The sequence below is a fragment of the Mytilus trossulus genome, chromosome 6 (assembly GCF_036588685.1).
Source record: "Mytilus trossulus isolate FHL-02 chromosome 6, PNRI_Mtr1.1.1.hap1, whole genome shotgun sequence".
Classification (NCBI taxonomy): Eukaryota; Metazoa; Mollusca; class Bivalvia; order Mytilida; family Mytilidae; genus Mytilus; species Mytilus trossulus.
Genome location: NC_086378.1, coordinates 21,234,327 through 21,260,205, shown reverse-complemented (window position 1 = coordinate 21,260,205; position 25,879 = coordinate 21,234,327). Strand labels below are relative to the sequence as shown.

General features: G+C 36.4%; 4 protein-coding genes across 4 annotated transcripts; all 4 read right to left on the bottom strand.

Annotated features, from left to right (window-relative positions):
* Positions 1–38: 38 nt before the first annotated feature.
* Positions 39–1,442, bottom strand: LOC134722416 (uncharacterized). The gene has a single exon (XM_063586036.1). It carries the CDS (start codon positions 1,440–1,442, stop codon positions 39–41), a length of 1,404 nt encoding a protein of 467 aa, XP_063442106.1.
* Positions 1,443–5,613: 4,171 nt separating this feature from the next.
* LOC134722415 (uncharacterized) lies at positions 5,614–7,275 on the bottom strand. Its single transcript, XM_063586034.1, has one exon. It carries the CDS (start codon positions 7,273–7,275, stop codon positions 5,614–5,616), a length of 1,662 nt encoding a protein of 553 aa, XP_063442104.1.
* A 16,024-nt stretch (positions 7,276–23,299) lies between these two features.
* On the bottom strand, positions 23,300–24,457 carry LOC134722414 (uncharacterized). Its single transcript, XM_063586033.1, has one exon. The coding sequence runs from the start codon at positions 24,455–24,457 to the stop codon at positions 23,300–23,302; it is 1,158 nt and encodes a 385-aa protein (XP_063442103.1).
* On the bottom strand, positions 24,458–25,345 carry LOC134722413 (uncharacterized). Its single transcript, XM_063586032.1, has one exon. The coding sequence runs from the start codon at positions 25,343–25,345 to the stop codon at positions 24,458–24,460; it is 888 nt and encodes a 295-aa protein (XP_063442102.1).
* Between the last annotated feature and the right edge of the window lie 534 nt (positions 25,346–25,879).

Sequence of the window (25,879 nt, the reverse complement as noted above, 5' to 3'; positions counted from 1 at the left end):
GTGTATATTAACAATAAAAATAAGTGAAAACAAAACTGTTAGTATTTCTTATTGATGCCGTTTGGGTGATGTACATTAAGTTCCTTTATCCAAAAGCTTTCCCGAACCTGTCGCTGTGCATCACTCCAGTGAATGTTCTGTTCAATCACTAGAATTTTCATGCGGTTAAAGTCATCAAGTTTGTGATCTGACTGTCTGAAGTGCTGAGAGGCTGGAAGAAGTGGCTTCTTAGATATATCACTCCTATGGCCATTGAGGCGTTTGTGGAAAGGCTGTTTTGATTCACCAACATATTGGAGGCCACAAACCGAACATTCTAGTATGTAAATAACATTCATACTTTTGCAGGTAACATTGCAAAATATCTTATAGTTATTTTCGGTTGCCTTACTGTGAAATGTTGACGAATGCTGCATCTGTAAACAGCATTTGCAGCGTTTTTCTCCACACGAACGACATTCTCCAGGAGTACTTCTATTATCAGACACTTCAGCCCGCACTAGTAGGTTCCGTAGACTACTAGGTTGCCTAAAAGCTATCATTGGAGGCTCAGGGAAAATCTTGGACAGTTTGGAATTCTTTTCAACTGATTTCCAATGCTCACGAATGACACCAAAGCTGTTTTTGAGAGATGGGTGATAAGTTAGAACACATGGAGTCCTTTTGCTTTTCTTTTTAACTTTGTATTCCAATAGTTCACTCCTCGGAATTGACTCCGCTTTCTGAAAGCTTTTTTTGATATTTCTGTGTTTGTAGCCCCTTTTCTTCAAGCGAGTTTCAAGTTTACGCAGTTGTCTTTTAGTTGTTTCTGTGTTGGAGCATATTCGCTTGACTCTAAGTGCCTGACTGTATGGAATGCTCTTGGTAAGATGAGCAGGATGGCAACTTTTAGGGGACAAATATTGATGAGTGTCAGTAGGCTTAGAATATAAATCTATAGATATGATGCCCTCTGTGAGCGAACTTGAAGTATCGAGGAAGGCGATTTTGGATTTAGACTTCTCATGAGTAAATTTGATACTTGGATGTATGTTGTTGGCATGAGTGATAAAAGTGTCTAAATCCTCGTCGCTTTTATTCCATTTCATATCCACATCATCTATAAATCTAAACCAGGAAAGCGGTTTTTCGATGGAAGTTTCAAGGAGTTGTTTCTCTAATTTGCCCATAAATATGTTGGCATATGACGGAGCCATTTTGGTGCCCATGGCAGTTCCATTTACTTGCAAATAATGATCTCCATCAAAAGTGAAGTTGTTTTTCTTAAGTACCAGCGTGAGCATTTTGACCAGGCATTCAGTAGGTGGATATTTCACTGGTCTGGAATTCCAAACTTCTTTGCATGCATCGATGCCATCTGCATGTGGAATATTAGTGTAGAGGGAGGTAACATCCATGGAAACAAGAGTCGTGTCGGAGGGGAGTGGGTTTAAGGCCTGCATTTTTCTAAGATAATCGGTTGTATCTTTGATGTGAGATGGTAAGTCTTCAACATGTTGACGAAGATGGAAGTCAACAAATTCCGATATTTTTTCCGTTGGATGACCGTTCGCTGAAACTATAGGTCTTCCTGGGTTATTGGCCTTATGAATGTTAGATCTGTAAATTTGCTTTCGCAAATTTTTGGTTCTTCCCTCGCCGGGATTCGAACCTATGCTACTGTGATATCGTGACACCAAATCGCCTGCACTGCAGCCGTCCCGCTAGACCACACGACCACCTGGGCTCTAAAACAAGAGCTTTCGGTGGGCATGTGTTACCTTTCCACGTCAGTTTTAATCTAGCGGCGTACTACAGTATATATATGGTGTGGTCGTGTGGTCTAGCGGGACGGCTGCAGTGCAGGCGATTTGGTGTCACGATATCCTAGTAGCATGGGTTCGAATCCCGGCGAGGGAAGAACCAAAAATTTGCGAAAGCAAATTTACAGATCTAACATTGTTGGGTTGATGTTTAGACGAGTTGTATATACATTATGTACACAGCCATGTATCACCATCATTGATGGCGATCCGATGGATACATCTGTTGTAGGGTTGTCACTGACTCAGACGTACTTATGAATATAATTATTTTCTGTGACTGTATCTTACATTAATTTGTAGGATCCTTTACTATAGATAATTTAGCTGATCTGTAACAATAACATCTTCATGCCTTATATATCATGTACTGTAGTACGCCGCTAGATTAAAACTGACGTGGAAAGGTAACATATGGTCACCGAAAGCTCTTATTTTGAGAGCCCAGGTGGTCGTGTGGTCTAGCGGGACGGCTGCAGTGCAGGCGATTTGGTGTCACGATATCACAGTAGCATGGGTTCGAATCCCGGCGAGGGAAGAACCAAAAATTTGCGAAAGCAAATTTACAGATCTAACATTGTTGGGTTGATGTTTAGACGAGTTGTATATACATTATGTACACAGCCATGTATCACCATCATTGATGGCGATCCGATGGATACATCTGTTGTAGGGTTGTCACTGACTCAGACGTACTTATGAATATAATTATTTTCTGTGACTGTATCTTACATTAATTTGTAGGATCCTTTACTATAGATAATTTAGCTGATCTGTAACAATAACATCTTCATGCCTTATATATCATGTACTGTAGTACGCCGCTAGATTAAAACTGACGTGGAAAGGTAACATATGGTCACCGAAAGCTCTTATTTTGAGAGCCCAGGTGGTCGTGTGGTCTAGCGGGACGGCTGCAGTGCAGGCGATTTGGTGTCACGATATCACAGTAGCATGGGTTCGAATCCCGGCGAGGGAAGAACCAAAAATTTGCGAAAGCAAATTTACAGATCTAACATTGTTGGGTTGATGTTTAGACGAGTTGTATATACATTATGTACACAGCCATGTATCACCATCATTGATGGCGATCCGATGGATACATCTGTTGTAGGGTTGTCACTGACTCAGACGTACTTATGAATATAATTATTTTCTGTGACTGTATCTTACATTAATTTGTAGGATCCTTTACTATAGATAATTTAGCTGATCTGTAACAATAACATCTTCATGCCTTATATATCATGTACTGTAGTACGCCGCTAGATTAAAACTGACGTGGAAAGGTAACATATGGTCACCGAAAGCTCTTATTTTGAGAGCCCAGGTGGTCGTGTGGTCTAGCGGGACGGCTGCAGTGCAGGCGATTTGGTGTCACGATATCACAGTAGCATGGGTTCGAATCCCGGCGAGGGAAGAACCAAAAATTTGCGAAAGCAAATTTACAGATCTAACATTGTTGGGTTGATGTTTAGACGAGTTGTATATACATTATGTACACAGCCATGTATCACCATCATTGATGGCGATCCGATGGATACATCTGTTGTAGGGTTGTCACTGACTCAGACGTACTTATGAATATAATTATTTTCTGTGACTGTATCTTACATTAATTTGTAGGATCCTTTACTATAGATAATTTAGCTGATCTGTAACAATAACATCTTCATGCCTTATATATCATGTACTGTAGTACGCCGCTAGATTAAAACTGACGTGGAAAGGTAACATATGGTCACCGAAAGCTCTTATTTTGAGAGCCCAGGTGGTCGTGTGGTCTAGCGGGACGGCTGCAGTGCAGGCGATTTGGTGTCACGATATCACAGTAGCATGGGTTCGAATCCCGGCGAGGGAAGAACCAAAAATTTGCGAAAGCAAATTTACAGATCTAACATTGTTGGGTTGATGTTTAGACGAGTTGTATATATATATATATATATATATTTATCAGACCACAGATGAATTATCACGTTGTGATTGGTTAAACGCCGTCACATGGTGACCCCCTATGAAACCGTATGGGGTTAGTAAGTTTCATTTGGGTTTAATGACGTGTAAATGGCGACGTCATCTATTAACCTTCTTTCTGCCATAGGGCCGATTTGGCCGATGCAGAAACAGTACAGCCCGTATCAGAGAAGTGACCGAATTGATGTTTCTTCACCGTCAAAATTAGCTACGTTATCGACAAACTTAATTGAGTATAGTGACCGAACTATTGGTATTTTAACGTTAAAAAGATTGACAATGCTGACAAGCTTTCAAGTGTCGATAATCAAGTTCAATACCGATAATATTGAAAATAATTCTAATAATATGAAACAAAATATGTCCATGCACCATTTCGATTGGGCGAAAAGTAGTCATTTCTTCAAAGTCAGAACAGAACAAAAGATTTATGAAAGGACGTCTTGATACTATTATTTCCTTTACAATTTTACCCAAAAAAAGAAATATGGTAAACAATTAAAAAGGTGTTTGATAGGAATGAAATCCTTTATTTTTTCGGACTACAATATGTACCGTATGTCCGATGGATTTGAATTCAATCAATTATTATAACTTTGAAATGTTTTCTCAGATTCTATTCTCAACTGTCGGATAATATACTAGGATCACATAGAAACTGTCGTGTATGAGACGACTCTGTACTCATACTTCACGCGTAGTTAGGTACAAGTGTCCTCGTATTGAACGCACCGACTACGCTTGCAGTAAAAAGTGTACTATTACGTCGGATACCGGGCAGATTCTTTGTTATATCTTTACTTTATCAAATACATGTACATGTTAATATTTACTCAATATTAAATAGGTAAAAATGATTGCTAAAAGCCTACTTAGGGTTTCTTTCTTGTGTATGATTATATAATTGTTCACATGCTTGAACTCATTGACGATAATGTAAGATGCTCTATTAGAAAAAAAATCGATTTCTAGTTCGGTTTTGAAAAAGAATTTTCTATTTTTCTTGAGCCTGTTTTGTACATTTAGTATAACAGATATGATCCAAAGGAAATTTTTACATGGAAACGTCGGTAAATAGGAAACTTGAAAGATATGGGATAATTTACAAAGAGACCACACTCCATCCATGAGAAAAGCGGAGGGAATTTCAAAATCTAGAGGTCTCCACAAGGCTTTCAACAATGGTAGAATCTCACTCCTTCTGAGAAGCTCTAAATCGCCTCAACGTGAACATACGTTTGGTCATCAAGAGATTCTGGTTTGTCTTTTTGTGTGTCATAAACATTCAATTCGGATTTGAATTTAATTTACCAAAACATTTCCGTACATTAAATCTTAAGACGGTTTAAACATTTTAAGGACGCAACAGATCGAAGTACAATTTTAAGTAGTACATAGATGTGCAATAATCCAGCTTCTGTACATGTTCATGAAGTGCTAAATTTTGAAAGTTGATTTCTTTAAAAAAAAAATCATTTTTTAACAATTAAAAATCTCAAAATGTCCGTTAACAATGAACAAATTTGACCATGAAAAATCACATATCTAAGAAAAGCAGTCTTTTAATTGAATATAAGATAGTTTCAGTTTATGTCAAATTTCTATAATTTGAGAGTTCTCCTTTAGATACAAATATAGCTCCATGTCTGATGGTGAAATACAAATGAATGTCTCAGAAAGTGGTGAATTAGTTTCCATAAATGACAATATCTCTCGTTTAGTGATATCTGTTTCCGCTGTTAAGTGAATTTCAGGTTGTGCGAAATAAAGTTCGTCTTTTTGTAAATCCCAACGCATTCCTAGTACTTTCGGTTTGGTGTCCTTGTCAAGTATTTTATCAGCGCATGCTATTGTCCGTAAAAGCTGACTGTTTGATGTCCACGATCGGAGATAAAATCCATTTTGTCATTAATTCCCTAGCTTCTTTGTAATACTGTACGGCTTTGTTCTCGTTACTTACGCTCGATATAATATTATCAACATAAATGTCTTGTTCAATCATTTTAGCTGTGTCACTATTCTTTTCTTGAGTCTGCACATGTTTGAGTCGTGTTGCGCTCAGAATAAAAGGGGAGCATGTAGCGCCAAAAAGAACAGACTTAAAACGATATGTCACCAATTTACTGTTTATGTTTTCTGCATCAGACATCCACAAAAATCTTGTCGCATCTCTGTCATGTTCGTGTAAACCTACGTGTAAGAATGCCTTTTCGATATCCGTTGAAATTGCGATGGCGTTTAATCGGAAACGCAATAATAGTTTTGTCAAGTCATTAAGAACGGGTGGTGTATTCATTAGACAGTCGTTCAAGCTCGGGTACTGATCAGATTGTCTACAACTACAATCGTAAACAATGCGAATTGGTGTGGTCAACGAATCTTTCCTAACTGGGTGGTGCGGTATATAATGCACTGTCTTGTCGTCACATTCTTCATCCTCGATTTTTTCAATGAAACCTTTAAGCTCTTGGTTCTTTATAATATCGTCATACGTTTTCAACATACCTGGTTCCCTGTCTAGCCTTCTGATTACAGATTCAGTTCTTCGTTTTGCAATACTAAAATTTGTCGGAAGTTGATCATGTTCTCGTTTCCATGGTAATTTTGCGATATATTGTCCGCCTTGAAATTCAATGCAAGTGTTCTGATACGTTTTTAAGTAATCTTCATTCTCTTGGTCTAATTCTTTAGAGTTTATTCCCATTGATTCTAAGTTCCAGAATGATGCGATGTCGAACTCCTCGGTCTTATGCGAAATAAGCATGTTTAATACTGACAGTGAGTGTGTAGCCGACTCCTTTAACGGACCGGATAAAAGATAACCTAGCTTCGATTTAACAGCAGTAGGGCCATCTCCGCGGATGATTTTGTCTTCAATAAACTGCCAATAATAATCTGCTCCAATCAATACTGTAATTTCAAACATACTTTCGTCGGTAATTGGATGCGCTAAATTCAAGCCTTGTAAATAAATGTAGTTGTTTTTCAAGTCTAGTTTTCGGACATGATTCTGTAACGGAACGGCTATTTTCGGTACAACAAGAACCTCGATAGGTATTTTCTGTCTCGTCTGTGTTTCTACCAATAAAGTACACTTACCTAAGTGTCGAATGCTATTACCTGTGTCTCCGAAACAGGCCAACTGTATTGTTTCTGTTCTGTAGATTTCAAGTTTTAATTTTAAAGCAAGAGCTTTTGTTAAGAACGAACGTTGTGCACCTTCATCAAAAAATATGTTTGCGTCTATACCTGTACTGTCGGACCAAACGGGAGCAACTGCTGTCTTCAATAATACGATTGAATGTGTTTTATGAGATGTATGTAGAACTTTTGTGTCTTCTTCAGATTTTCCCTCTTTATCATTAACAATGCTAACATTTACTGATTGTGATGATTTGGTAGAATGTGATGAGTTTTCGTGTTTTCCGTTTTCGTGACGAAAAGTGTTTTGATGCATGGGATCTTTACTTTGAACTTGCGAACTTCTTTTATCGACCATTGACTCATTACATAAGCTAGTGTGATGTTTTTTCTTACAATAACGGCATGCATAGATATAGGAAGATGTGGTGTGAGTGCCAATGAGACAACTCTCCATCCAAATAACAATTTAAAAATTAAACCATTATAGGTTGAAGTACGGCCTTCAACACGGAGCCTTGGCTCACACCGAACAACAAGCTATAAAGGGCCATGTTTAGATTTGCATTCACTGGCACGGTGCGTACCGAGACAATTAAAGCAAAGATTGCTTCGTTTTACAATATTCTTTCGTTCTTGTGTGTCTGTAACTCGTGTACAGTTCGTCGGTGCGTGAATTTCTTGACAGAATATGCATGGCCTCGCGGTCAGTAAACGTTGGTTACTTTTTACATTATCGGCTCTTCTTTGCGTATATGATTCCTTTCCGTAACTAGAAGATTTTGTTTCAGTGAGAAACGTACATGTAGGCGTTGCATAACTTTGACGAATACCGTAATCCTGACCTGCTTCGATAATACTAATTTCGTTCTGAATAGCTTTACGTAAATCGTGTAAAATCCATGTGTTAGATCCATGATCTCTCGCTAAATGTTGCCTTACTTCTCCGGGAAGCTTGCTCAAAATTGTAGGGACCAGTAATGTGCCGTAAGTGTCTTGCGATTGGCCTAACGCTTCCAATCCGCGTACGGATGCCTCTATGCGATCATAAAATATGTGTAAACTTTGTAAATCATTATTTGGTGGTGTAATGTCTAACAATGCCTTCATGTGCGCTTGCGTAATCTTACTAGCTTGTTCGTATCTTTCTTTTAATACATTAATTGCCTCCTTGTAATTAGCGTTTGTCAATGCGAACCCGTCAATTGTATGTGAAGCTTCACCTCCGAGTTGCGATTTTAAATAGTTGAACTTTTGAATATCTGGTACACTCGGGTTCATATGTACTGCCGATTCGAAAGAATCCCAGAAAGATTGCCATTCAATCATATTTCCACTGAAATTGGGCAAAGTTAATTTCGGAAGATGGTGTGTTTGATTGCTAATATCATATAATATAATGCGATATAGCTCTGTTGTTGATTTTCAATACATGAGGTTGTAATGAAAGGTTGCGCTTCATAATTTAATGTTTGATAAGATGAAGTTGACTGTTGATTTATATGATTGTTGGAATTGTCTAAACTCTGTATGAATATACGCAAGTGTTTTAGTTTAGTTTCTAAATCTAAAGTATACTCATCTGTGTTGAGAATTTCTTCTTCAATATCCTCTGCATCGATTGCACTTATAATTTGTTGATTCAAATCTTCTAAAAGTTTCTTCTTCTGTTCCACACTCTCGAATGTCGCTAAAAGATCTACCCTGGCTAACTCCGCTTCGTTTTTCAAATCGTCGATTTTCCGCAAATGTCTTGTAACTACACTTCTGTTCGCTTTCCTTATCGATTTCAGCTTATTCAAATCCATTGGGCACGGCACCAAAATGTCGGGAATACGTGAATTAAGGAATAAAAACGTTGCATGTTCTAATAATGTAATCTATCTATAAAAATGCCCAAGTATACAAGTGACACGTCACAAAGTCTTGACGTTACAATTTAAGACCTAAGTGACGTTCCCGCGGTGTGTTCGCGCCGTATTTACAACACCTTATGCATGTAAAGAAATATATACGGATACTGACTGAATGTCATTACCTTAAGAAACTTACATCGATTTAAAATTGCTATAAGTGGAGCATTATCTCCCGTTACTTTAAAACCTTCATTCCTAATATTTCATATTTTTGTTATAAGCATAAAAATTAAAGGAGGTATGAGCAGTGGCGTAGCAAAGGACTGAAATATATGTGTGTTAGTGTGTGTGTGTGTGGGGGGGGGGGGCATGATGGAAAAAGTGGAGGCGCAAAACAAGAAATGCATAACACACTTCTAGAACTGCCGAGAGGACTTGTCCTGTTTACCCTTATTTTCCATCTTTTTCACGTTATACTAGTATTTTTAAAATTTTACAAAATAAAAAGAGAAATCAAATATATATTTTAGACTATATATTTCATTTCAAACACCACCTCCATTGTCTCGTGGTAGCGCATTCGTCTGGAATGCAGGAGGTCCTTGGTTTGAACCCTGACCGTGTCAAACCAAAGACTTTATAATTGACATTTACTACTTCTCCACTAAGCACGTGGTATTTAGGAGTAAGAACAAAGACTGGTCGTCTCGGAGTCAGAATAATGTGTCTGAGTAAGGTGGTATATATGTCGTCCTGCGCCGGTAGTGCAGACAGTAACCTTGTGAACGAGCATGTAACATATCCGACTAAGCGACGTCGTTCTAGTACAAAGCAGAGTAAATATTCATATTCATTAGCATGTTTTCGTCCTTTATATATGCATATGTATTTGCCACTTGGCGTTAAGCATCCATCCTTTAACATATTTGGTCGGGTTTTTGTCTCTTTGACATATGCCCCATTTCCATTCTCAATTTTATCATCAACTAAAAAGTAAAACAAGACAATGAAACAGTGCCTGCCTGTAATTGTAGGAACTCAATTTCACACAGTGGCATTTTTCACAAATAAATTTATATTCTCAGCTCTATCATTCACCGAAATCAACGAAATACCTATTTCCTGTGGCGATGCTTGATATTATACAAACAGTTTTAACTATAGGCATGTAGAACAAAATCAGAAAAAACAAACTTCTAAAGCCTGATGTTTTTTTATTGCTTTTAATTTTTCTTTTAAAGTTTGACAATGGAAATGTCGAAAATAAGAAAACTAATAAAGGAATATTCTAACAACCTTAAGGAACAGATCTAACATTGTTGGGTTGATGTTTAGACGAGTTGTGTATATATATATATAGAAAAAGATCTAACATTGTTGGGTTGATGTTTAGACGAGTTGTATATACATTATGTACACAGCCATGTATCACCATCATTGATGGCGATCCGATGGATACATCTGTTGTAGGGTTGTCACTGACTCAGACGTACTTATGAATATAATTATTTTCTGTGACTGTATCTTACATTAATTTGTAGGATCCTTTACTATAGATAATTTAGCTGATCTGTAACAATAACATCTTCATGCCTTATATATCATGTACTGCAGTACGCCGCTAGATTAAAACTGACGTGGAAAGGTAACATATGGCCACCGAAAGCTCTTTTTTTTAGAGAGCCCAGGTGGTCGTGTTGTCTAGCGGGACGGCTGCAGTGCAGGCGATTTGGTGTCACGATATCACAGTAGCATGGGTTCGAATCCCGGCGAGGGAAGAACCAAAAATTTGCGAAAGCAAATTTACAGATCTAACATTGTTGGGTTGATGTTTAGACGAGTTGTATATACATTATGTACACAGCCATGTATCACCATCATTGATGGCGATCCGATGGATACATCTGTTGTAAGGTTGTCACTGACTCAGACGTACTTATGAATATAATTATTTTCTGTGACTGTATCTTACATTAATTTGTAGGATCCTTTACTATAGATAATTTAGCTGATCTGTAACAATAACATCTTCATGCCTTATATATCATGTACTGCAGTACGCCGCTAGATTAAAACTGACGTGGAAAGGTAACATATGGCCACCGAAAGCTCTTTTTTTTAGAGAGCCCAGGTGGTCGTGTGGTCTAGCGGGACGGCTGCAGTGCAGGCGATTTGGTGTCACGATATCACAGTAGCATGGGTTCGAATCCCGGCGAGGGAAGAACCAAAAATTTGCGAAAGCAAATTTACAGATCTAACATTGTTGGGTTGATGTTTAGACGAGTTGTATATACATTATGTACACAGCCATGTATCACCATCATTGATGGCGATCCGATGGATACATCTGTTGTAGGGTTGTCACTGACTCAGACGTACTTATGAATATAATTATTTTCTGTGACTGTATCTTACATTAATTTGTAGGATCCTTTACTATAGATAATTTAGCTGATCTGTAACAATAACATCTTCATGCCTTATATATCATGTACTGCAGTACGCCGCTAGATTAAAACTGACGTGGAAAGGTAACATATGGCCACCGAAAGCTCTTTTATTGAGAGCCCAGGTGGTCGTGTGGTCTAGCGGGACGGCTGCAGTGCAGGCGATTTGGTGTCACGATATCACAGTAGCATGGGTTCGAATCCCGGCGAGGGAAGAACCAAAAATTTGCGAAAGCAAATTTACAGATCTAACATTGTTGGGTTGATGTTTAGACGAGTTGTATATATATATATATATATATATAACTCGTCTAAACATCAACCCAACAATGTTAGATCTGTAAATTTGCTTTCGCAAATTTTTGGTTCTTCCCTCGCCGGGATTCGAACCCATGCTACTGTGATATCGTGACACCAAATCGCCTGCACTGCAGCCGTCCCGCTAGACCACACGACCACCTGGGCTCTCAATAAAAGAGCTTTCGGTGGCCATATGTTACCTTTCCACGTCAGTTTTAATCTAGCGGCATACTACAGTACATGATATATAAGGCATGAAGATGTTATTGTTACAGATCAGCTAAATTATCTATAGTAAAGGATCCTACAAATTAATGTAATATACAGTCACAGAAAATAATTATATTCATAAGTACGTCTGAGTCAGTGACAACTCTACAACAGATGTATCCATCGGATCGCCATCAATGATGGTGATACATGGCTGTGTACATAATGTATATACAACTCGTCTAAACATCAACCCAACAATGTTAGATCTGTAAATTTGCTTTCGCAAATTTTTGGTTCTTCCCTCGCCGGGATTCGAACCCATGCTACTGTGATATCGTGACACCAAATCGCCTGCACTGCAGCCGTCCCGCTAGACCACACGACCACCTGGGCTCTCAATAAAAGAGCTTTCGGTGGCCATATGTTACCTTTCCACGTCAGTTTTAATCTAGCGGCATACTACAGTACATGATATATAAGGCATGAAGATGTTATTGTTACAGATCAGCTAAATTATCTATAGTAAAGGATCCTACAAATTAATGTAATATACAGTCACAGAAAATAATTATATTCATAAGTACGTCTGAGTCAGTGACAACTCTACAACAGATGTATCCATCGGATCGCCATCAATGATGGTGATACATGGCTGTGTACATAATGTATATACAACTCGTCTAAACATCAACCCAACAATGTTAGATCTGTAAATTTGCTTTCGCAAATTTTTGGTTCTTCCCTCGCCGGGATTCGAACCCATGCTACTGTGATATCGTGACACCAAATCGCCTGCACTGCAGCCGTCCCGCTAGACCACACGACCACCTGGGCTCTCAATAAAAGAGCTTTCGGTGGCCATATGTTACCTTTCCACGTCAGTTTTAATCTAGCGGCATACTACAGTACATGATATATAAGGCATGAAGATGTTATTGTTACAGATCAGCTAAATTATCTATAGTAAAGGATCCTACAAATTAATGTAATATACAGTCACAGAAAATAATTATATTCATAAGTACGTCTGAGTCAGTGACAACTCTACAACAGATGTATCCATCGGATCGCCATCAATGATGGTGATACATGGCTGTGTACATAATGTATATACAACTCGTCTAAACATCAACCCAACAATGTTAGATCTGTAAATTTGCTTTCGCAAATTTTTGGTTCTTCCCTCGCCGGGATTCGAACCCATGCTACTGTGATATCGTGACACCAAATCGCCTGCACTGCAGCCGTCCCGCTAGACCACACGACCACCTGGGCTCTCAATAAAAGAGCTTTCGGTGGCCATATGTTACCTTTCCACGTCAGTTTTAATCTAGCGGCATACTACAGTACATGATATATAAGGCATGAAGATGTTATTGTTACAGATCAGCTAAATTATCTATAGTAAAGGATCCTACAAATTAATGTAATATACAGTCACAGAAAATAATTATATTCATAAGTACGTCTGAGTCAGTGACAACTCTACAACAGATGTATCCATCGGATCGCCATCAATGATGGTGATACATGGCTGTGTACATAATGTATATACAACTCGTCTAAACATCAACCCAACAATGTTAGATCTGTAAATTTGCTTTCGCAAATTTTTGGTTCTTCCCTCGCCGGGATTCGAACCCATGCTACTGTGATATCGTGACACCAAATCGCCTGCACTGCAGCCGTCCCGCTAGACCACACGACCACCTGGGCTCTCAATAAAAGAGCTTTCGGTGGCCATATGTTACCTTTCCACGTCAGTTTTAATCTAGCGGCATACTACAGTACATGATATATAAGGCATGAAGATGTTATTGTTACAGATCAGCTAAATTATCTATAGTAAAGGATCCTACAAATTAATGTAATATACAGTCACAGAAAATAATTATATTCATAAGTACGTCTGAGTCAGTGACAACTCTACAACAGATGTATCCATCGGATCGCCATCAATGATGGTGATACATGGCTGTGTACATAATGTATATACAACTCGTCTAAACATCAACCCAACAATGTTAGATCTGTAAATTTGCTTTCGCAAATTTTTGGTTCTTCCCTCGCCGGGATTCGAACCCATGCTACTGTGATATCGTGACACCAAATCGCCTGCACTGCAGCATATATATATATATAGATTACTAATAAATCCAACATTTCCGGTATGAATAGTTTTAATTCACTAGTACTTTCATATTTAAATAACAATCTTCAGGTGAAACTATACATGATTAACGTAACTATGTAACGGTAGGTATGTAACGTCATAGTTGTCGTTGAGTATATAAAGGGAGATAAATCGTATTACACTTAGTCTATATATAGAAGTATGGAGCGTCATTATTACACAATAGAAAATGCATAGTTTGCATTCAATCGTGATTTAAATTTTGAAATAAAATGTTTTTCCTTGACTTCTCGTGTAATGTCACAACCCATATTCATTTTATAAAATGGGAATATTTTATGTATATTCATTAAATAAAATAATAAAATAAGTAACATGGAACTGTTAACTTTTTACTTATTTTATTATTTTATTTAATGAATATATACATCTGCACATGTGAAATTTATTTTTTACGCCTATATATATAAGGCAACACATGCCCATCGTAAGCTTCACTTTTGTGAAGCCCAGGTGGTCGTGTGGTCGTGCGGGACGGCTACAGTGCAGGCGATTTGGTGTCACGATATCACAGAAGCATGGGTTCGAATCCCGGCGAAGGAAGAACCAAACATTTGCGAAAGTAAATTAACAAATCTAACATTGTTTGGTTGATGTTTAGACGAGTTGTATATACATTATGTACACAGCCATATATCACCATCATTGATGGCGATCCGATGGATAAATCTGTTGTAGAGTTGTCACTGACTCAGACGTACTTATGAATATAATTATTTCTGTGACTGTATCTTACATGAATTTGTAGGATCCTTTACTATAGATAATTTAGCTGATCTGTAACAATAACATCTCAATACCTTATATATCATGTACTGTAGTACGCCGCTAGATTAAAACTGACGTGGAAAGGTAACACATGTCCACCGAGAGCTTTATTTTTTATTTCTTTAGCGGGACGGCTACAGTGCAGGCGATTTGGTGTCACGATATCACAGAAACATGGGTTCGAATCCCGGCGAGGGAAGAACCAAAAATTTGCGAAAGCAAATTAACAGGTCTAACATTGTTGGGTTGATGTTTCGACGAGTTGTATATAAATATATATATATATAGGCGTAAAAAGTAATTTTCACATGTGCAGATATATATATTCATTAAATAAAATAGTAAAAAAAGTAAAAAATTAACAGTTCCATTCTATCGATTTCATCCTTTCATTGGGACTCTTCGGGATGACTGATGTAGTGTCGCTATAGGCAACGTCGTTAAGGAGTTTTATGACGTTCCGTCATTGTTCGTTTTAAAAACTCTCTGGATTTAATGTCGATCGGAACATTGTTATGAAATAAAGTTCCATCTCTTTTCTATATGCTTCATCCCGTCTACATTTAAAAATATGCATTATTTGAAAACGATTTTTACCACAAGTGTCAAGATGTGCACTTATTGTCGAATTTCTGTATTGTGGGTGTTTTATTTTTTCTTTGTGAACTCGCACCCGTTCACAGAGGCTATTCCCGGTCTGTCCAATATGATTTTCGTGACAACCAGGACATGTGACGTAGTAAATAAGATTTGTTGTCTTACAAGTCATATTAGCGTTCAAATGATTTTTTTTTGCCATCTTTAAATGATTTCATTTTACCCGTTTCTAAATATTTGGTATCTTGACCGCAAACACCGCATCTTGAATCTCCGCAAGACTTTATTTGAAAGTCACTAACATTCGGTTCGAACCGAGCTCTGGTGAGGTGTTTCTTAAGTTTTTAGGTTGTCTTCGGCTGTAGATTGAGTTTCCTTCCGGTATCAATATTTTAATAGTTTCACTTTCTTTCGTGTAGGATCGGAAGGTTTGATTTAATTGTTTTAAAAACGTCTGGAAAATACGGGTCATGTGTACTAACAAACGGTATTTTCATTAAGTTTTCATCCGTGTCTTTCACTTTCAGGGTTCGTAATTCTTGAAGTGTCAATAGTTTAGATTTTCGATATCCACTTTCGATTAGACCCTATGGGTATAGCTATTGTGTCAAATAGCCTTTTAAGTCCTTCAAACATACTTCTAGAATGTGATGGCCAGATACTATAGCACAAATCCGCCTGGCCATACAGTGAGGTATATTTCTTTTTGTATGGGACGGATGACACGAATGAAAATTTAAGTATTATATTAAGATTTATAATAAATATCCGTTGTTATATGACTGCCTGATTTTAAGATTAGGATATCCAAAAATGGTAATTGTGTGTCACTGGTTTCCATGGTGAATTTGATCAACGGATGTAAGGAATTTGTTAGATCTTTAAATTTATATAAATCTTTTTCTGATCTGCTCAAAAATATTATGCAGTCATCTAAATATCTTTTCCAAAACTGAATGACATAATAACAGAAAATTTGATCGAATTGGATAGATATTTGTCGATACATCTGTTGCTCTAAATATCTCATCATTAAATTTGCGTATGTGGGGGCAACTTTAGATCCCATGGCTGTACCTTTAATTTGTCTGTATTTGTTTCCGTCGAAATAAAAAGTATTTTCTTCCAGAACTATTTTGATAGCCTCTAGTATGAAGTTTGTTTCAAATCTACTGTCAATTTCATCCCGTTTTTCTTCGATCCAGTATTTTACGGCTGTAAGACCTGGATCATTGGGAATATTTGTATATAGACTTGAAAAATCAAAGCTTGTTAATAGTGTTTCTTCAGGAACTATGGCAGGAATGTGATTTAAAAATTCCATATCATCTTTGATAAAACTTGGAATTGACGGACATAGATGTTTGATAATAAGGTCGATAAAATGACTTAGTCTTTGAGTTAATGATTTTGGTCCGGCTATAATTGGTCTTAATTTCAAATCGGTGGGACGGAATGTTTCAGCATAAATAATGTTTTGATCGCGAACAGTATTTTGTATTTGTTTACTTTTATGTACTTTTGGAAGTCCATAAAAATTACTCTTTTTCGGATCAAAGTCACACAACTGCTCTATTTCCTTCTCGGTTAGACAATGATCGTAGTCTTTTATCAGTTTCTTTAATCTCTTTTTAGTTGCTTTATCCGGATTATTTGTCAGAAAGTGAAAGACACGGATGAAAACTTAAAGAAAATACCGTTTGTTAGTACACATGACCCGTATTTACCAGACGTTTTTAAAACAATTTAATCAAACCTTGCGATCCTACACGACAGTGAAACTATGAAAAAATTGATACCGGAAGGAAACTTAATCTACAGCCGAAAACAACATAAAAACTTATAGAAACACCTCACCAGAGCTCCGTTCGAACCTAAGGTTAGTGACTTTGAAATAAAGTCTTGCGGAGATTCAAGGTGCAGTGTTTGCGGTCAAGATACCAAATATTTAGAAACGGGTAAAATGAAATCATTTAAAGATGGTAAAAAATTTCATGTGAACGCTAATATGACTTGTAAGACAACAAATCTTATTTATTGCGTCACATGTCTTGGTTGTCACGAAAATCATATTGGACAGACCGGGAATAGCCTCTGTGAACGGTTGCGAGTTCACAAAGAACAAATAAAACACCCACAAGACAGAAACTCGCCAATAAGTGCACATCTTGACACTTGTGGTAAAAAGCATTTTCAAATAATGCCTATTTTTATATGTAGACGGGATGAAGCATATAGAAAAGAGATGGAACGTTATTTCATAACAATGTTCCGATCGAAATTAAATCCAGAGAATTTTTAAAACGAACAATGACGGAACGTCATAAAACTCCTTAACGACGTTGCCTATAGCGACACTACATCAGTTATCCTGAAGAGTCCCAATTGAAGGAAGAAATCGATAGAATGGAACTGTTAACTTTTTTACTTTTTTTAATATTTTATTTAATGATTATATATATAACGAGTGCGCAGCACGAGTTTAATCCATAGCGGCGTTCGGTCACCAGTTGTCTTATTTTTTATATTCAAATACGGCGGTTAGTTATACTGTTTATGATATTGGCTAATGGCTTTTTTTGTGAAATTAGTGCAGAAAGTGTAAGGAACTATATTGTATTCCTACGCATTCACAATTTGTTTTGATCCGACGTTATCGACGTCTTGACAACGCCTATTGTTGCATGACGTCAGAAAGTGAAATAATCACGTTTATTTCACATGTGAAATTATTGGTTTTCATTTTAGGTGTTTTCCTCCATCTTAGATTTTGAAAAACCAGAAAACAAGGTCTAGAACTTTAATATGATGTGCAAATTTTGAGATTAGTAGGTAATTAATGTGTAATTAATGGTTGAATTTTAAAAAAAACCGAATACTTTTGTCTGATAAGATTTTTTCCAATTTTGCAAAATAAGGGGAGGTTACTTAAATGCAAGGGCAGATATTTCAGATAGAGTAACTTTTACAATAGAATGTGTTAGGAATTTACCAATTTTACTATGTAGCAAGAAAATGAGTCCGGTGACCCCATTTTTTCGTTTTCTTACTTGAAGCATAATACTGGAGCTATCTGCTAAAAAATTTCTCAAAATTCTATGGTGTAGTTTTTGTTTTATGGCGCAAAAATTTGGTTTTCCATGCATAATCTATACAAAATCTGACAATTTTTGCACAACTCGTAGTGTGAAAAAAACTCCGGTGACCCATTCTTTTTATTAATGATTTCAAACAAGCAGGATACAAAATACATTTAGGCAAATTATTAAAAAATTCTATGGATTATAATTAAGACACCCCATCTACCTTAACTGGGAAATCAATGCAATTCATTGCAACCAATGTAATAAATAGTTTTTGAAACACACTTATTATTATATATTTAAATATCCTCGTGAAATCCAAAATTATTAACTCATGAAACTTACAAATTTCAAATTTGATAAAAAAAAATTATCAATTGACTTCAAAAGATTTTTGTTACCTTTTCCTTACCAATTAACTTGAAAAGTGGCAGAGCAATTGGCAAGTTTCTTATGTATAATTCGGAGTTTAGTATGCCGTCCGTTATCACTATACTATTATACATAGTTTTAATGGGCCAGATGAAGGACTCCTTCGGGCAGTCGGAAAGCTGACCCCAGTTTGACCCCATTTCTTAAAGCAACAATGGACGTCATGTGATTACCATATATGGGCATATTTTTACCAAAAAAGAGGTTTTTTTTGGAATTTGTAGTATTTTGTTTGAGTTAAAACTATATTCCTTTAAAGTGAACATTCTTGAGTATATAAGAAATATATTACTCAACTCATTTATGGATTAAACTCATTTTTTCTCTCAAATGTGTCTTCAAAGTCAAGGTGTTGACGAAAAAGATTGGTCACAGAAAATTAAAATCGTAATTTTCTTTCTTAACTTATCGGGAAGCTATGCTGAATTTGAATTATGTTTTGAAAAAAAACTTGGACTATTATATGTCAAATTTGTGCCAGTTGATATGCTAAGATACGCTGATGTGCTAGTTAGATGTGTCGATATTTCTGACGAAGCGGGGGCGACGGTAATTCACGAGTAACGTCCCTTTGTTTGACACTATCATGAACAAACTATTGTTATATCAAACACCATATATATATATACAGTTATTTACAAGTGGATATTAATAAAAATAAGATTCTTATATACATTTTGATACTGTAAACATGTGCCAAAAAAATAGGGAAACACATTTTATTACTTTTCAGAAATCAGTCGCAGTGAAATAGGCCCTAGATGTGTCCCTATGTGCCATAATAGGGTTAATAATTTAATATTAATTTAATATTCCAAGAGTTAATTTAATATTCATGTTTTGGTAAGTATTTTTACTGCTGCAACCAAATTATTTTAACACAGAAATAAATGTCTATTCAATTTATACAAGGGGTAGTCTAAATATTCATGAATAATGGATCAAGACAGTATTAAAATGATAAAAAACAGGAGTTCCTTTTCATAACTGACACTTGCAAGTTGGTCCTACCTTTTTCATTTAAACTTAAAAGAGATCATAATGAAAGTATTCTGAATATAAAATCTTCATTGTTTTAAATAAAAGGAAAATAAGTTTGTAATCCTTGTATGAACAAACTAAATATATGTAACAATAAATGTTGTCTCATTGATTTCATCACGCAAGTTATAGTTCTAATGAATGAACTCAAATTATAAAAACAACACTAAACCAATAAATAAATGGTGCTAATCATGAACTTGAAATAAAAAAAATTAAAATAGACTCAGTAATAATTGTCTTTTTCTATTTAAAAAAATAGTAATAACATTAAAAACTATGCATTTTTATATTTATATAAAAGTGTTTCAGAGCAGTTTCTGGGGGCTAAGTGACAGTCAACAATTATGTTTTAGATCACTAGTCAAAATTAAGTCACACTTCATGTCAGTATGATAATGCTTTGAATAAGATTGATTAAAATGATACTCTGAAAGAGATTATTTGAAGGCAGCAACCATTTATTTTTAGGGAGGGTGGAACTATGGAATTTTTTTCCTGAAAAGTTGAAAACAATTCTTCTCTTTCAATTTTAGCATTTCATTTAATGGCAGCTGAGTGTAAAATAAACATTTTTTTTTCTCAGGGTCAAAAACTAATTATTTTTTTCTTAAAAAAATTGGAAACAAACTTTTTTCTTCAAAACAATCAATTCTCAATAGCCATCACCCCCTATCCTACCAGAAAATCAAATGATTGTTGGCTGCCTTAGTTCAAATTTAGGAAGCTTCCATTTGATTGTTATGGGGGGTTGGGGGCTAGGATGAAAAGTTGTGTCCTGCTTTTTTTCAGTTGTAATCACTGTCCTGCCTTTTTATTTTTCAGTCTATTCAGTCCTGCCTTTTTTTTCTTAGCTTATCCTGACTGATATAGACAGAGAAATTCTCATCACCAATAACATAACTGTGCGACACAAGCTCATTAATGTTTATAGTGCCAACCCAAAATCAAGCGAATACGCAACACTCCAATACCTACGTGTCAGAGTAAAGGATGTGCCTTGCTCCGCTGACGACGGTCAGATCTTGAGAGCTATTGAAAGGGAAGGTAAATGTAATGTTCATAAACTAAATAGAGAACGACTTCGTGTAGATGGGTTACTGACATACGGTCAAACTGGAGATCGCATTCTTTTTTGTGATCCCTTAGAAAAATACCTACCAAGAATAATCAAAATAGGAAAATACAGAGCTATGGTCTTTCACAAAGACCAAATACCATCTTCAAATGACACTCTAGTATGTAACAAATGCTTACAAAATGTTCACAAATTTCGAGACTGTCAGAACGATTGGGTCTGTAAGCAATGCAAGCTTCCAGCTCATAAGCAGGCAGACTGTCCAAGTTTTGATGCGCAAAACGAGGAGTGTAACAGCATGCCTCACGACAATGATAAAAAAAGCAGCTGCTCTTCCGAAAGTGACACGGAGAGTGATGAATCAAATACAGAGTCAATTGATGATCAACCAGAAGAAAGCAGAAATGTAGCAACTCCCCGATCAACATCAACAAATACCAATACACAAAAGGTATCAAGTGTGCTTGGAAAGGCATCAAAGAAAATAACCAAATCTACTTTTTCCTTTGATAATAAAGTCCATGATATTTTGGAGGAAGTCGAAAACCCCAAAAATAAAAAAAGTCAACGAAACAAAGGAAAAAAACAGGAGACGCTAAAGGTAAACAGTCAAACATACAAACAACGATGTTTCAATTTAGCGCAGGTACATCAGATTCACGTAGTGAAAAGCGTCCAGCAACAACACCAACTGATGAAGTACATGAACGATCTGTCCCTATTCAAAAACCAAAAGGGCATTAACTCAATTGACGACGATACAAATTCAGGCAATGTACATGTAGTTAAATCAAAGAAACATAAACTGTTTGTATATCCCCCCCCAATGTTGTGTAAATATCACCCAAATTATGGTTTTTTAAAGTAAAAACCTTGTTTATGATAAATCTGTACTTACCTGTCTGAAAAACATTTGCAATTACCCCTTGGTAACCCCTTGCCATCGCTAACTTTTAAATTATCTCCCTTTCACGATCTACCGAATAGCAGATCACTTAACCTGAGGCGGAAATAACTATATACATTATATAAAACTTAACTTCCTCAGGTGGGGAGGTGGGTAGGGTCAGACAGGTACAGATTTATCATAAACAAGGTTTTTACTTTAAAAAACCATAGTTTATATCAAAATATGTACTTACCTGTCTGAAAAACATTTGCAAAGAATTTGCAGCATAAACCCAAAGGCGGTGGGTAAGAGGAAGAAAGTAACTAGTAAATAAAAAATATCTACCTTAATACTTCTTCTGTCTTCTGTTAGCTGTATGCAAAATTGCAGCTTTTGCAAAGCGAGATTCCAAATCTGGTACATCTTTCAAGTAATATGAGAATGTTGTCTCATTTGACCAATGACCTACTCTTAAAATTTCTTGAGAGGAAAGTCCATTGAATAAAGCCCAAGAAGTTGAGAGCTTTCTTGTATCATGAGCTCTCACAAACTGAAGAGTGTCTGTATCTGCATGTTCATATGCATATTTAATCGTGTTCACAATCCATCTTGCAATGGAATTCTTAGAAGCCTCTACACGATGATTCTTTTGATATGTTACAAAGAGTCTTTGTGATTTGCGCAAAACTTCAGTTCTTTTAATATAAGCTAGTAGTGCTCTACAAGGGCACAGCAGTAAATCGTTTGGATCTGTAGCATAGTTTTCAAATTTGGGAATGAATACTGGTTCCCATGGTTTATTCAAAGTTTGAGTTTTAGCAAGAAATTGCATATTTTGCAACAACCGTATACCTCTTTGCTCTTTCCTGAAATGTTTGTCATTAATAGTGAAACTGTGTATTTCAGTGACTCTTGCAGCAGAAGCTAATGCCATAAGAAAAACTGTCTTTAAGGTGGTACCCAACACTTTCACTAAAATTAATTTGGCTCGTTTAATTTTCATAAAATTTTGACAAAGTATTTACTTTGACCCTTTAACAAGTATATAAAAAATTCTAAAATTTTTAACCAACCGTTTTGTCAGAAAAATTACACTGGTTATATAGCAGTTTGACAAACAACAATTTTGATCATTGAGAAGCTTAATATTCCCTTTACAACACAACGTAACTAAAAAGTTTAGTTGATTTTACAGAGTTGTAGTGTTAGGTACCACCTTAAGGTTAAATATTTCAATTCTGCTTCTTCTAGTGGTTCAAAAGGTGTCTTTGTTAACACTTGCAAAACCAACGGCAATTCCCAATTTGGCGCCAACTGCCTTATTGGTGGATTAAGGTTGTACGATCCTTTAATTAAGTTACGCAAATCAATGTTAATAGAAATTCTATTTTTAGATGAATGTATTAAAGCTATTGCTGACTTGTAGCCAGCTAAAGTGCTTGGCTTACAATTCTTTACAGTATGTAAAAACATAAGAAATTCAGCTATTTCTGGCACAGTTGCCGTACTGGGATTGATACTCCGTTCTTGACACCAGCTGTCAAATATCTTGAGTCTTGCATTATAAACTGTCTGTGTTGATTGTTTTCGTGCATTGGAAATAATTGAAGTAATTTTTGGTGAAAATCCTTTTGCAGTGTAAGATCTTTTGACACTTTCCAAGCTACAAGATTTAGAACACTTGGATTTGGATGAAAAATTCCATTTTGACTTAATAGATTTTGTTGGACAAGCAGTTGTATTGAAAAGTTTATTAACAGGTTGATAAGTTGACTGTACCACGACTGTCTCGGCCACATTGGCGCTATTAGTAAAATTACACAGTCCTCTTTCTGTATTTTTTGTAATACTCTGTTTAGAATGATCAGTGGCGGGAATGCATAAGCAAATAGATTTGTCCATTTCATTGACAGTGCATCTATTGACACTGCTGTTTCTTCCGGCCAAGGAGAGCAAAACACTGGCAGCTTCTTATTCATTGAAGTCGCAAACAGATCTATTACTGGTGTTCCTAGCTGAAGTATTAGCAAATTCACCATTGTCGTATTCAATGCCCATTCTGTCAAACGAATGGTCATTTTCCCTCTTGACAGGGCAACTGCTATAATATTCTCTTTTCCCGGAATATGAACAGCTTGGATTTTGACATTGTGATTTATACACCATTTCAAAAGATCCCGTGCCAAGTAACAAAGGTCTGGGGATCGTGTACCTCCCTGTTTGTTCAGATAACTGACGACAGTTGCATTGTCTGTTCTCACTAGCACACTTATGAATTGTACTTTTATCAGAAATGTTTGCAGTGCTAACTGCACAGCTTTGAGTTCTAGCCAATTGATATGTTTTACTTTGTACTGAGGCGACCAAACACCTGCTATCTGATAATTGTTTATATGAGCTCCCCATCCCGACTGTGACGCATCTGTCACTAGAGTCACTTGAGCAGATTCTTGTTCTAATAGCACTCCCTTGAAATAATTTCTTCGGTTTAGCCACCAGAATAGATATTCCTGGAGAGGTTGATACAGTGGAATCAAACGATTTAAACTGTGTAGAGCTGGTCTCCACCAAGCTAGAAGATAAAGCTGAAGTGGTCTCATGTGCAGTCGGGCCCATGGAACTAAATCTATGCATGAAGCCATTTAACCAAGTAGTCTCAACATTACACGTGCCTCTACTGTTTGTGAATTTAGGAATATTTGAATCATCTGACTTATATTTTTTAATCTCTCTAGAGACGGAAACACAAGACCTTCTTTTAAATGAATCACTGCTCCCAGATACTCTATTGTTTGAGTCGGAACTAAACAAGATTTTTTCACATTGATTATCAAACCCAGATTTTTTAACAATTCTTGAGTGTACTGTAATTGTTTTGTCAGCTTAACTTTGCTGCTGTTTTTTAACATCCAATCGACCAGGTACATAAATATGTGAATCATTTGTTTTCGCAGAAACGCCCCTACTACTGCCATCACTTTTGTGAAAATCATTGGAGCCGATCGTAGACCGAATGGTAGAGCTCGGTATTGATACTTTTTCCCAAAATGCTGAAGCGTAGAAATTTTCTGTAATGTTTGTGAATGGGAATATGGAAATAAGCATCTTGCAAATCCAGTTTTACTGCCAAGTCCCCAATTTTCAGACTTTTTAGAATCGATCGGAGGGTTTCCATTTTGAAGTGATGAGGTATGACAAACTGGTTTAGTGGTTTTAAATTTAGAATTTGTCTGAGACCTCCTTGTCTTTTTGGTACCATGAATATTGTTCTGTAATAACCCTGATTTTCTGCACTTGTCGGGACAGGCTCTATAGCATGTTTTTCTAACAAAGAGTTTACCTCTTCTAATATAGAAGATCTTTTTGTACCTACTCTGGGTACAACTGTCTCTTTTACTCCTGTAAAAGCTGGAATCTAAAATAAATCCGTTCTTCACTATCTGAAGTACTAATTTGTCTTGAGTTGTTTGAAACCACTGGCTGTGGTAATGTAACAACCGTGCTCCTACCTGGAGACTTACCGCAGACATATAATTGTTTATTTCTTGAAATTTTTCTGGGAGGAATTTTTCCATAAAAAAGATCCTTTTCCTCCTTGTTTTGCTGGCAAGGCACGAAAATTAGACGAAGTGTCAGTGCCACGACGGTCATTTAAATCCTGCTTATCATATCTTGATGTTTTTGCAGGTTTGTTGTAGGATACATTAGAAGTTTCTTGAGATTTTCTTTTCCTAGATCCGTCATCAAATTTTTGCCCTCCAGGAACAAATGACGAACGATAAACGTTTTGTGTTTCTTTATCATCTCTTATATTTTCAGCTGAGGAATGCAAAGTATCAAAATATTTACCACCAAAAAGTTGTGCGCCATTCAAAGGTAAACTCAACAATTTTGCTGATGTGGCTTTGCTAGTGAAATCAACATTTTTTAAGAAAATTTTCCTTCTGTTTATAACAGAGTTAGCAACTATTCGTGAAGTCATATCTGCCATAGATTTGAAACATGCTACTAAAGCTGAAAATGCTTCTACCCTGTCTTCCTCTGAATCAGCAACATCAATATAG

Excerpts from the sequence above, each read along its gene's own strand:
- LOC134722413 (XM_063586032.1), bottom strand. The coding sequence starts at position 25,345 with ATGTCTGCGGTAAGTCTCCAGGTAGGAGCACGGTTGTTACATTACCAC.
- LOC134722415 (XM_063586034.1), bottom strand. The coding sequence starts at position 7,275 with ATGGTCGATAAAAGAAGTTCGCAAGTTCAAAGTAAAGATCCCATGCAT.
- LOC134722414 (XM_063586033.1), bottom strand. The coding sequence starts at position 24,457 with ATGGCTTCATGCATAGATTTAGTTCCATGGGCCCGACTGCACATGAGA.
- LOC134722416 (XM_063586036.1), bottom strand. The coding sequence starts at position 1,442 with ATGCAGGCCTTAAACCCACTCCCCTCCGACACGACTCTTGTTTCCATG.